This window comes from Microcebus murinus, chromosome 15 (genome assembly GCF_040939455.1).
Source record: "Microcebus murinus isolate Inina chromosome 15, M.murinus_Inina_mat1.0, whole genome shotgun sequence".
In the NCBI taxonomy this organism is placed as follows: Eukaryota; Metazoa; Chordata; class Mammalia; order Primates; family Cheirogaleidae; genus Microcebus; species Microcebus murinus.
Genome location: NC_134118.1, coordinates 2,122,244 through 2,135,745, shown reverse-complemented (window position 1 = coordinate 2,135,745; position 13,502 = coordinate 2,122,244). Strand labels below are relative to the sequence as shown.

The window sequence follows — 13,502 nt, the reverse complement described above, 5'->3', positions numbered from 1 at the left end:
CTCCAGAAATATCTTTAAATCAAAAGCTTTTGGATGAAGTACTGTGAAATGGAACAGAATTTTTATTAGGGCAATTCCAGTTACTTCAAATACCATTTGGATGCTGATGGATGAATTTTCCCATGTATGTATGTATGTATGTACGTACATACACAATCATGTGTATGTACACATGCTAACAATAAAAATTACCACACACTCAGCATGCCATAGTTTCTTATGGGTTAGACAGTATAGTTTTAGGGCCATAAGAAATGTACGATTGACAAAGAGATAAATTTGTGCAATGCGGGAGGCAGCGGGCTTGTCCCGAGGAGGAAGTAATGTGCCTCCCCAGCATTTCTTCCCTTATCTCCCCCATGTCACCGCAGGGCACCCACGGTTGCATTTTGTCTTTCAGAAAAATAATTTCTAGTGAAGTAATGAATTGTGGAAAAGATTGTGACTTAAAAGTTGAACAAATTCATTACTTTTAATAATTATGCTACTGTTCACGTCTTAAAGGCAATTACATTGTCTTGAGCTTAATGTTGGCAATTTAAGATGTATGTTTCATAAATTCAGTCAGTTCTTTCAACTTTTGTTGTAGAAGATATTTCACTATGGGGATATTGGTGTACTTTATGATATTATAATAGAAAGTTTGAATTAAGAATGACTAAGTATCTATATGGCCACATGCACACACACTGATGTGAGGATGAAACATAAGAACAAAGCCAGGAAATTAGGCGTTTGGCTTTGGTTCTGCGTGTGAGCTGCCTCCCAGTGTGCTGGTGCTGAGAGGTCTCACAGAGTCTTGGTCATGTGTCTTAACAGGAAGTGAGGCCCAATGTAAAAGGTAGAAGCACAAAGACAAAATGATCTTATGATTCAGAATTCCATAAAGAAAAAAGTATAGTTTGCCTGGTATGTAAAAAAAAAAATCATTACAAATGATTGTATATGAGTCAGAGATTTGGACAAAATAGATGAATTTTAGGTTTATATAAACACATAGACTCACTGTACACACATACAAAATAAAATATAAAAAATCAAAATTTTCTGAATGTCTAAAGTGAAAATAAAACTAAATATGTTTGTGGTAGCACAATTAATCACATTATATCCACGTGTACAAAGCAAATGACGTTTCTTTATTTCTTTAGATCTGTCATTTCCTTTCTGACCAGCCCCCTCCTGCTGGTAGGTGGAGCACTAAGGACACCAGAGTAAGTTTAATCATGCTCCCTTAGAGTGAAGCAGTAACTCTCATAGGCCTTTAGGGAATGCTCAGCCTCTTTAATCAGTAGATGGCAACAAGGTAGAAGAGCAGAGCATTGTTAATGTGGGCATTCTGGAAGGGGGAATGAAGGTCTCAGGTATCAGTGGATCCTGGCTCCCAAGATAAACACACTGACTCTCTCAGGAGGAAATCATCATTCTCTGGTCTCCAGCAAATTAAGACTACTAAGCATGAACTCCTAGTCAATGCACAAGGAAACAAACCACCGTCAGAAAAAGTTAACAGAAATATCAAATAAGAAATGTTTCCACTAAGTACTTCAAATATTGGAATTATTAACTTCAGAATAGAAAATTGCTAAAACATGTTAATATACGAATGACATTAGAAAAAATAAGAAGCAAACAACAGAATATAAAAGTACCCAGGCACATTTGAAAAAGAACCAAAGAGAACTTTAGATATGCAAAAAAATGATTGAAGTAAAAAATTATATGGCTGACCTAAAGATTGAATTAGATTGCTGAAGGACAATTAGATGCATTTAGCAAAACTATCTTTCAAGTCTGAGCCATGTAATTTCTGTACATTAAAGGAACTTCTAAAGAATGCATTTTAAAAAGGGAAAACTATGTCAGAAGAAAGATGCAAGAATCGATAAGAAAGGAAACTGGTAAACAGGAATACACACAACATTTTCAGTCTGAAATTATGAATAGATGTATATTCTCTAAAGAAAGAGACCCAGGGAGCCATTCAAATTAACAGGGACAAACTTGCAGTGCTAAAACAGAGGGGAAGCTTATTTTATCACCTGTTAATCTTGTGTAAGTGGCAACCTTGTTTGACTATTGTGTTCATGAAACAGATAATTACCCTTAGGGTGCTACTTAAGTAAGGAAATAATTCCCCATTTATGTTTTATTATATATCTCAACTATTATAACCCTTTATTCTTACGGTGGGTTGGGTGGTATCCCCCAGAAAGATATGTCCACATCCTAATTCCTGGAACCTATGGAAGTGGCCTTATTTGAGAAAAGATTAATGATCTTGAGATGGAGAGATCATCCTTGATTATCAAGGTGGGCCCTAATCCAATGGAGATGTCCTCATAATAAACAGAAGAGGCAAAGACACAGAGACACAGAGGAGAAGCCAAAGTGAAGAGAGAGAAAGAGATATGACCACAAGCCAAGGAACATTTGCAGCCATCATCTGCTTAAGAGGAATAGAAAGGTTCTCCCCAGGATCTCCTATTGGATTTCAGGCTTCTAGCTTCCAGAACTGTGAGACAATTGTTTTGTTGTTGTTGTTGTTGTTGTTTGAAACAGGGTCTTGCGGTGTCACTCAGACTAAACTAATGTAGTGGTGCAGTGACACTTTGCTGCAACCTCAAACTCCCAGATTCAAGCAATTAGCCTCCTCAGTAGCTACAAGCGTGCACCACCACACTCAGCTAATTCTTTTTTATTTTTTGTAGAGACAGGGTCTCACTGTGTTGCTCAGGCTGGTCTTGAACTCCTTGTCTCAAGCAATCTTCCCACCTCAGCCTCCCAAAGTCCTAGGATGACAGGTGTGAACCACCCCACCCAGCCAGTTTTTGTTGTTTTAAGTTACCCAGTTTGTAATAGTTTGTTGTGGCAGCCCTAGGAAACTATTGCAGTCCTTAAAAGTTAATTTATATTTTTTCAAAAAGCAAAACTTAAATTTGAAGGGGTGGTTGAATGTCTGCTATAACATTATGATGAAGCTAGTTTTTCTAGGCATGCTACCTTCCCTCATTTCTCTTCAAGACTGCATGTTGGTATAGTCATGTATCGCTTAATGACAGGGGTACTTTCTGAGAAACTTGTTGTTAGGCAATTTCATCATTGTGTGAACATTATAGAGTGTACTTGTACAAATCTAGATGATATAGCCTACTCCACACCTAGCCTATGTGGTATAGCCTATTGCTCCTTGGCTACAAAGCTGCATGGCACTGTTACTGACTGTAGGCAACTATGTAAGTATTTGTGTATGTAAATGTATCCAGACAGAGAAGAGTACAGTAAACGTACTGTATAAAAAATAAAAAGGATACACCTGTTTAGGGCAGCTCCATTTTCATCTTATGGGTCCACTGTCCTTAATGCAGTCCATCCTTGACCTAAATGTCATTATGTGCCACATAACTATATATGTAACACGGATGTGGCTTAGATGCCCTGGTTTTGACAAATGTGCACCTGGCATCCTCAGACCTATGTATTACACTCTGAATGCCTCCTGGTCTTCACTGCAGACTCTGGTCTGAGCTTCTCCCTTGCCTGGCGGCCATGGGGGACATAAGACTAGTCCCAAGCCTGCTCTTCCTTTGTCTGCCATTGATAAAATTCACAGACTTCGGTTTCTCCAAGATCCTGTGGTGAACCAGCTTTACTGCTAGGTAGGCTCACCTCCAAGCCTCAACTACAGGATACCCTTCCCTCACATTTCAGGACCAACTGAGGATCCGTGAAGGCCAGCTGGCCCTCTTGCCACTGTTTGTGCCCATGGGAAAGTCTTGCTTCGCTGTTTAGTGTAGCATGATGCAGCTGCCTCAGCTGTTTATTCAGTTCTGTTGTCAGTCTCAGACTTTCAAAATCAGAGAATTAAGAGACATAGTCATAAAAGAACTAAGAAATCTTAACTTTTCATTTAGATTTAATTATAGATACCATTAACATTTTAATGTAATACTTTTAATAATGGTTAATTAACACTTATGGAATACTTACTAAAAATCATTACCTGGATTTTTTTTCTTTTAAACATCAAACTTACCTGTAATTACCATTATTTTCCTTATTTTACAAAATAATACTCTTTAGTGATTTATGTTCTACCATGCCATTTCATCTACATTAGTGTACCCTGTGATTTAGCATGGCAAGTATCAATATGCAAGTAGTTTACAAAGGAGACTGTAACGCCAGAGGTGTTAGTTTGTGTAAGATAGCACAGTTAGTAACTTAACAGAGCTAGCCTTCTTGCAGTTCACTGGGATGACCTTTCTTAGTCCTGTGCCTAACTAAGGTCTTCTAGTTTAAGGCTCTTAGAAAGCAGGTATGTATTTAAAATAATTATGGGGGTTGCATTATCCATATGTGTTGTAATTCACAACCACTGACGTCATCTCATCACAGAAGGGATTCCTCTTGCATTGCACTGTGGCTTAGTGGAACAGCCCATGGTTAGAAAGCAAGTGAGACAGGCCCAAGGTCAGCTTAGGAGCTTGTCCTGACTTGGGTAGGGGCTCTGCCTCTCTGTGCCTCTCTTTCTTCACCTCTCACTTTGGATGGCTGGGTGGGTACCTCTGTGCTCTCCTCCCTCATATTCTATGCTTTTATATAATTCTTTCCTACAAACAGCAATCTTATGTTATATGCAGTAAAAATGAGAGTGAATTTTTAAAAAATCCTTTAAAGCCTCTCCTAAGAATTAACTAGGGAAACATAGGATCGGTAAAATGTTTAAAACTAATCTGAAAGTGAAATTAGGAAGACAATTCCATTTATAGTAACATAAAAAAGAGTAAACTTTTTAGGAACAAATTTAACTGAAGAAGTGCAAAAATCATTCTCTGAAAACTACTAAACATTGTTGAAAGAAATTTTTAAAAGCCTAAATAAATGGAAAGACATCTGTGTTCATGTATCTGAAGACATAGGATGTAAATAGTATCTATATTGATTTGCAGATTCAACATAATCCCTATCAAAATCCCAGCTGGCATTTTTGCAAAATTCCACAACCTAGTCCCAAAATCCAGACAGAAATTCAAGGTACAGAGGATAGTTAAGACAATTTTTAAAAAGAATACAGTTGGAAAGCTCATACTTAACTGATTTTAAAACTTACTGCAAAGCTACAGTAGTCAAGACAGTGTGGTACTGGCTTAAGGATAGACATAAAGATCAATGGAATAGAATCAAAGTCAGAAATCATCCTTCACATTTATGATCAATTTATTTTTATGATAAAGGTGCCAAGACAATTCAGTGGGGAAAGAATAACCTCAACAAATAATACTGAAACAGCTGGACATCCACATGCAGATGAAGTTGGACTCTTTCCACTCTATTCACAAAAACTTACTGAAAATGGATCAAAAATCCAAATGTAAGAACAAAAATTATAAAATTTACCAAAGAAAATATAGGGGTAAATCTTCATTACCTTGAGTTAACAAATCCTTCTTGGATATGACACCAAAAACACACACTCCAAATGTAAAAATAGACAATTGGACTTCATCAAAATTAAAAAGTTCTTTGCTTCTTTCAGAGTTGTCTAGAGACTTAAAAGTAAAAAAAATAATAAAAAAAAAAAGTTCTTTGCTTCAAAGGGCACTATCAAGAAAGTAAAAAGACAACCTACAGAATGAGAGAAAATATTTGCAAATTATATATCTGAAGGGACTCGAATCCAGAATATATAAAGATCTCCTAGAACTCTATAAAAAAGACAAGTAACCCAATTTTAAAAATAGGCAAAGGATCTGAATAGACATTTCTCCAAAGAAGATATACAAATAGCCTGTAAGGATATGGAAAGATAGATGCTCCATATCATTAGTTATCAGACAAATGCAAGTCAAAACCACAATGAGATGCCACTAGGTGCCCATGAGGATGACTGCCGTCAAACAGACCATAGCAAGTGTTGGGGAGGATATGCAGAAATTGGAACTCTCTTTCATGGCTTGTAGAAATGTAAAATGGTGTGCGGTCACTTTGGAAAACTGTCTACAGTTCTTCAGTAGATTAACCATGGAGTTACCACATGATCCAGTAATTCCACCTCTATGTATGTACCCCAAAGAAATTAAATCATGGCCACACAAATACTTGTACATGAATGTTTAGCATTATTCACAATAACCAAAAGGTAGAAACAACCCCAATGTTCATCTGCTGATGAATGGATACATAAAATGTGGTATATCCATGTAACAGAACATTATCTGGCTATAAAAAAAGGAATGATATACTGATTCAAGCTACAACGTGGATGAACCTTGTAAACGTTATGCTAAGTGAAAGAAGCCAGTCACAGAATACCAGATGTTATATGATTCCATTTATATGATGTATCTGGAATAGGCGAATCTACAGAGATAAAAAGTAGATTAGTAGTTGCCTAGGGTTACAGAGTTTTGGCAGAAATGAGTGGCTGCTGTAGGGTACAGGGTTTCTTTTTTGGGGTGATTAAAATGTTCTAAAGTTGATTGTGGTGATGGCTGTACAACTCTATAAATATACTAAAAGATATTGAAATGTATACTTTGGTATGGTATGTGAATTATATCTCAATATAGCTGTTCTAAATAATAACTGTTAAAATTAAATTTTAAGTACTAGAAATTTTCATTAATTTGTCTAGTTGTCCGAGAACTTTTGAATGCAGATAAGAAGGGATGCATACTTATAGCATGACATTATAGTTCCAATAATGTAATAGCCTAGGCTTTGCAGTAACATAAATCTTGACTTGAAACCTATTTTAGAATGGCCAGTTTACATAGCTTCTCTGAACCTCAGGTTCTTCATGTACAAAATGGCAGTAGTAATATTGATAGTTGTTAGCCCATGGATTGCTTTGAAAATTAAGTGTTATCCCACCTAAAGATCTTAGCACAGTGCTAACAGGGATAGCCATCATAGGACGTGCCATAATCATAGTAAGGTTGTGGTAAGGATTAAATGAGAAAGGCTGTTCTATAACTTTGCACTTGCTGCTCCTTCTGCCTGGGCTACCATCCTGTTTCACATCTTGAGTAATGCCTTCATGCCCTCACTATTAGATTCAATCTAGTGGTCATTTTTCAGGTGCTATGTCCAGCTACCACGATATGGGCCCCACTCTTTCCTTCCTTGCAAACCAGTCATTTTGCTGGGTTCAGCACTGGGCTATGGGCCCGTCTGGCCCTCTGTGTGATACCTGGGAGCCCGAGCTGCTGCTTCACTCCTTGGTCCCCAACACCTGGCTCAGTGCTTGGTGCTTGGCAGGTGCTCGGTTAATACTGGGTGAAAAAATAATGAATTATTTAAACAAGCTATAGGATTTATTGGACTTCTAAACATTAGATTACTGGTGAATAGGTTAATCTGAATTATTTTGTGTTGGGAACTCATCTAATAATTTGGCACCACTGCTGTACTAGTTTACCTATTATAGTTTGGGATGGTAGGATAGTCCTGAAGTTACAATAAAGATAAACATCAAAAAACCTAAATTTAATTATATATTTACATTTAATTGTTACAAGTCAACAGAAATTGGAAAATTAAAATTTTACTAATTAGTCATAGATTTAGAAGAATCGTATCTAATAAGTATTTTTTCATTTTGAAGGGCTCTTTTTAGAAGTATTTCTGTAATGTTTTATAAACTTATGTGGAAAGTTGAAACTTTAGATTTCTTAATGTACCCTGTGAATTGATAAGGGAAATTAAAATTTGGATTTCCATAGTAGACTCATTGTATTTTTTCATGACATGGCATTGGTATAAATGTTATACTGATTCTGTGTATTATGTGAATACAATACGTATTTAAACTTTCGCTAGGTCATATTCTTGCCAAGATTTAGAAAACCTGTGTCCTCTTTATTCTTGTGTCAGTACTCTATAAGCCAAAAGCTTTCATCGTCACACTGTCTCCCTACTTCATTTGCAAAAGAACCAAGGTAAAGTTATTGATATATGATAAATTATAATATTAATGTATCTAAACTACATGAAGCTATTCTTAATGAGCTCATAAATGTATATTGCCTTGAGAATTTGGCATGGAATGGTGTTCTTAGATATCCTTACCTAGGTATAGGGGCTTGAATAAAATTATCTCAGAAGTACCTTTTAATTTTGTGATCTTATAAAAGTAGATAGAAGCTTTCATTAAAGACCTGAGAATATCAAAACAATATCTGTACTTTCTTCAGTGTATGGTACCTCTCATCCAATCATTTCAAAATATTTATACAACATTCAAGAGCCATTTCTGTAGATAACACTTTAATGAAGGTAGAAGGTGGCTTTGCAGTAAGTATAGCATTGCAAAAGAGAAACTTTTGACTGGGAGCCGTGTCATATTTTTACTTGGATGGCTATGTAGGTTTCTAAATAAGAGTGATCACCACTTATTTTAAGAGAAAGCCAGCTCAAATAAATTCCTTTTTTTGTTTCCTTTAACTAGTTATACCCAGTAAACTAAGCTACTTTCTCCCCTCTCCCCATGAGCCCCAAAACAGTTTTATTAATAGGAATCTATGAATCCTAGCACTTTGGGAGGCCAAGGCGGGATGATTGCTTGAGCTCAGGAGTTAGAGACCAGCCTGAGCAAGAGCGAGACCCCATCTCTACTATAAATAGAAAGAAATTAGCCAAACAACTAAAAATAGAAAAAATTAGCTAGGCGTGGTGGCATGTGCCTATAGTCCCAGCTACTTGGGAGGCTGAGGCAGGAGGATCGCTTGAGCCCAGGAGTTTGAGGTTGCTGTGAGCTAGGCTGACACCACAGCACTCTAGCCCGGACAACAGAAATCTATGATGTTTGTGTTCTCAAAAAAAAAATCAGGGTGGTCTTAGATGTCTGTCGTCCATTCCAACATTTCCCTTTATACAGCCCTTTCGAATATTCTATTTAAAAACTGGCATTCTGATAGCTTTTCTTTGGCCTGTGTTACATATTGAAGCGGCAAATTGGGAATGTTAAGACGTCCTCCAGAGACAAATATCTGTTATGAAAGTAGAGCTGATGTGACACTTAGAACTAGAGGAGCTTCACTTGTCTCAATGACAGTTAGTGATCTTTCTTTTATTATTTTATTTATTTATTTATTTTTTGAGACAGAATCTCACTCTTTCACCCTGGCTAGAGTGCTGTGGTGTCAGCCTAGCTCACAGCAACCTCGAACTCCTGGGCTCAAGCGATCCTCCTGCCTCAGTCTCCCAACTTGTATTATTTTAAATGGGGGGGGGGGCACGCAAGAAATGACCAGAGGCTGAGACTGAGATTGGGTGTGGTTTACCAAACCATTAAATGTCAAATGTACTCCACTGATAATATATCTTTTGCCTCTTTTTAGGAGCTAATTTTGTTACTCGAAAAATTAGCCGGTCAGTAGCTAAGATTTACCTTGGGCAACTGGAATGCTTCAGTTTGGGAAACCTGGATGCCAAAAGAGATTGGGGCCATGCCAAGGACTATGTGGAGGTAGGAACTGACTCATTACATTCTTTAATGCACCTATATTTGTTGATGTTTTCAGTGCTGGGACTACAGTGTGTGACTACTGAGAGGTGGGACACACGCCTGTGCTGATGCAGGCGTTGGAACTCATACTGCTTTGAATTAAGGCTTGATGGTTTAGGAGCACATGTAGCTTACACTGAATGTTACTGGATAAAGAAACTTTCACAAATATTCTTTTATTTTTTAAAAACAAAAATGTTGGTCAGTGCTGTGGATGATGGTAGATGGAAGGAAGTTTGAGTGATGCTCCTCCTTCCTCCCTAAAGCTTCTTACCACTCACCCCCTTTCACCTTCTCCCTTGTCCCTCCCTGATACACACATGACTAACTGAAAGAATTTGGGGGCTATAAAAGTATTAGTTCTCAGATATTTAAGAAATACTACCCAATTTCAATTTATGTAACCCAAGTCCTTTGGGTTTATATTATTCTACTAAATTCTACCAGGAGTAGTGTTCTTTTGGAACTCTTGCTTTCTGGCACCACAGAGTCTGGTTAATACACTACATTCTTCTTAACGTGTTACATTGCACACTGATGAGAGACAGACAGACAGACAGACAAATGTTAATAATGATACTATTGCAGAATAATGGATAGAATTAAAAGGAAATTTAGATTTTCATTCTTGGGATTCCTATACCCATTAAGTTTTGGTTTTGGTTACATATATATGTATACAAGTAGTATGATTTTTATAGATAAATGATTACATTTTACTTTCCCTGATCAGCATGTTTTTATTTTCAATCTTTATTTTTTTAATTTTAATCAATTTATTTTCTTTTTTTAAAAATTTTAGAATATTATGGAGGTACAAACATTTTGTTTACATATATTGCCTTTGCATCGCCCAAGCCAGAGCTACAAGCGTGCCCATACCCCAGACAGTGCACTGCACACCCATTAGTTATGAATTTACCCATCCCCTCGACCCCCTATCTGCCTGGCACCTGATGAATGTTGCTACCATATGAGCACCTATGTGCTGATCAGTTAATACCAATTTGATGGCAAGTACATGTGGTGCTTGTTTTTCCATTCTTGTGATACTTTACTTCAAAGAATGGGCTCCAGCTCCACCCAGGATAATATGAGGTGCTAGTTGACCATTGTTTTTTATGGTTGAGTAGTAGTCCATGGTATACATATACCACATTTTATTAATCCACTCATGTATCGATGGACACTTGGGTTGTTTCCACATCTTCGCAACTGTGAATTGTGTTGCCATAAACATATGAGCGCAGATGTCTTTATTATAAAATGGCTTTTTTTATCGGGTGTTGGGCAGGTGGGAGGGGGGAGGAAGGGATAGATATATACAAACATAATGAGTGAGATGTGCAACGTCTGGGGGATGGTCATGCTTAAAGCTCTGACTCGAGGGGGAGGGGGATATGGGCACTATACGTAACCTTAACATTTGTACCCCCATAATATGCTGAAATTTAAAAAATGGCTTTTTTTCCTTTGAGTAGATGCCTAGTAGTGCTGGATCAAATGGTGTTTCTATTTTTAGTTCTTTGAGATATCTCTAAATTACATTCTACAGGGGTTGTACTATTTTGCAGTCCCACCAGCAGTGTAAGTGTTCCTATGTCTATGCATCCACACCAGCATTTGTTGTTTTGGGACTTTTTAACAAAGGCCAATCTCACTGGAGTTAAGTGATAGCTCATTGTGGTTTTAATTTGCATTTTCCTAATGGTTAGAGATGGTGAGCACTTTTTTATATGTTTGCTGGCCATTATTCTGTCTTCTTTTGCAAAGTTTCTGTTCAGGTCCTTTGTCCACTTTTTAATGGGGTGGTTTGATTTTTTTCTTGTTAATTTTCTTAAGTTCTATGTAGATTCTCCTTCTGTGGCCAAGCATGAAAGAGCATGGTAGTGATGTCCTTTTTCCTGGTATTGTCTGTCCTTGTTCAGGTGCTCACAAATTTCCTGTGCTTAGACAACTATTTCTGTCCTGAATAATTCCTCGATGGGAAACCGAATCTGTTTCCTTGGATCTGGCTTCCTTGTTCAACCATGTGATTCAAAAAGAAACTTGAACATTTAGAAAAGAAAGCAAATAAATTCTCTTGCTAATGCAGGGGTTAGCTTCACTTGTGATTTTATATTTGTTTATAACAATTAAAAATGTATGTGTACTTGAGCATTTAATACTGATTTATATTATGGACAAAAAAGTTCTGATTTTAAATTTTGAACAGTACAGCATTTAGATCTTTTAAATATGTCCTTCTAACCTATAATGACAAAGAAGCAAATTTTATGGCAGCAGTTATATTTTAACAATATTACATCAAAAAAATGTAGGTCCACACTTGTGGAAATTACAAGAGAATAAGAGAAAGGAAATGTTGGCAGGAAAAGCTGAAACTTTCTTTTCTCTAACCTAATAGCCGTTCCTACTGCAAAATATGAGGCAAGTTTTGTGAAAATAAATACATTGTTTTTTCAAGACTATCATTTTGTTGTATGGCCTTTCAGCTATCTGCATATACTTAGAGCTGTATAGTGAGCTATGTCGGTACTCCTCTCTCTTTCCAAACTCTTCGCCAGATTCCAGAACCAAGTAGATTAAGTTTCTTTTTTCTTTTTTTTTTTTTTTTTTTTTTTTGCACTTAGGTGAAAAAGAACTTTGTATTGGAATTCAGAAATCAAATAGATTTTGATTGTGGAGAAATACTGTACCAAAATGTTGATAGATTTTTTCACTTTTATTTTATTCTTTATACTGTCATATTTTCCATGTATTAAAATAGACCTTTGCAATGGGGGTGGGGAGAATGACATTTTAAAAATAGACCCCCAAAAATCTAACGAAAAGAGTGAGGCTGTTAGGTAATGTGAAAGTCTTTTGTGAACCAATGGATCTGAAAGAAAGCCTGGCTTCTCACTTCTCAAATGCCCAGGCTGGCATTGCTGCAGGGTGTGTACAGATCTTGACACAAAGGGCCCACATTTGAATTCATATAAAATAAAAATATTTTACAAACATTTTGGCTCAAATACTTCAAAAAGGCCATCCCAAATTAAGTCATTTTTACTATTGCTTGACAAGATTATGTCAGTACAGTGTGCCCAGAAGCCAAAATTCCACACAAGAGTAAGACACTCTAGCTTTTTAATAGAAATGTGAAATTGTTAGATTCCATAAAGAGACATGTAGAAAGTTAAGTCATTCTTCTTTGCATCCAAGACTTGATTTGCTCTACAAGACAAGTAAGTGGGTTTTGTGTATTAAGGATTCTCCTGGGGTTCTAATATGTTGATGATGTAAGAAGCATTTTATAGTTCTCATTTATGTGTTCTGAAAGAACTCTCAATTTCTTGATTTCTGAAAAAGTACCATTATTAAGTAAGAATTTATAATTTGCTACTCTCCATTTTAAGAAATATTATCATTCTTTGCAATTTTAAATGTATTAAAATAAGGTTACTTTAGAGATTTATGACTAAAACTAAATTTGTTGCCAAAATTAAAGTCAAGGTCATAAAAATGAAAAAAGAGAGGCATTGTTTATTTAAAACACATCTATCCTGACAGTGTAAGTAGCTTTACAATAAAGATGTTTGCAAATATGGATCAAACAAGCCATAATGGTATCTCATTTATACATGTATTAATTATATTAAATGTAATTCTTCTGATTTGTACACAAAAATATTGGTAAATCTTTAGATTAGGGTACTTATACTTTTTACTTTTAGATGAATTTCCCTAATGAGGAGTAGAGAGCATTTTCTCCTTGTGCTGTGAGGCGGGGTGCAGGTCATCCTAGCTGTGCCAGTGAATTGCTCCTGAGCCTTAGACAAGTTGTTATATCTCAATTTACCCACATGTGAAAAGGACATAATAACAGCGCTGTAAAAAAATAATATTAATGTGCTGTTCATATATGATTAGAGTTTACCTCTGTCTTGTAAACATTTTTACAATAATTTATTCCAAGTCATTTCCTGTTGTTGAATCTGATTCATTA

The 13,502-nt window shown here is 36.3% G+C and overlaps 1 protein-coding gene across 3 annotated transcripts in view; it reads left to right on the top strand.

Moving 5' to 3' along the window:
• The window catches only part of GMDS (GDP-mannose 4,6-dehydratase), a 638,941-nt gene that overhangs the window by 320,568 nt on the left and 304,871 nt on the right, over nt 1-13,502 (top strand). For all 3 annotated transcript variants that reach the window (XM_012768474.2, XM_012768473.3, XM_012768472.3), the window contains exon 7: nt 9,345-9,472. In XM_012768474.2, the coding sequence (XP_012623928.1) occupies nt 9,345-9,472 (128 nt within the window). The remainder of the gene's footprint in view (nt 1-9,344; nt 9,473-13,502) is intronic.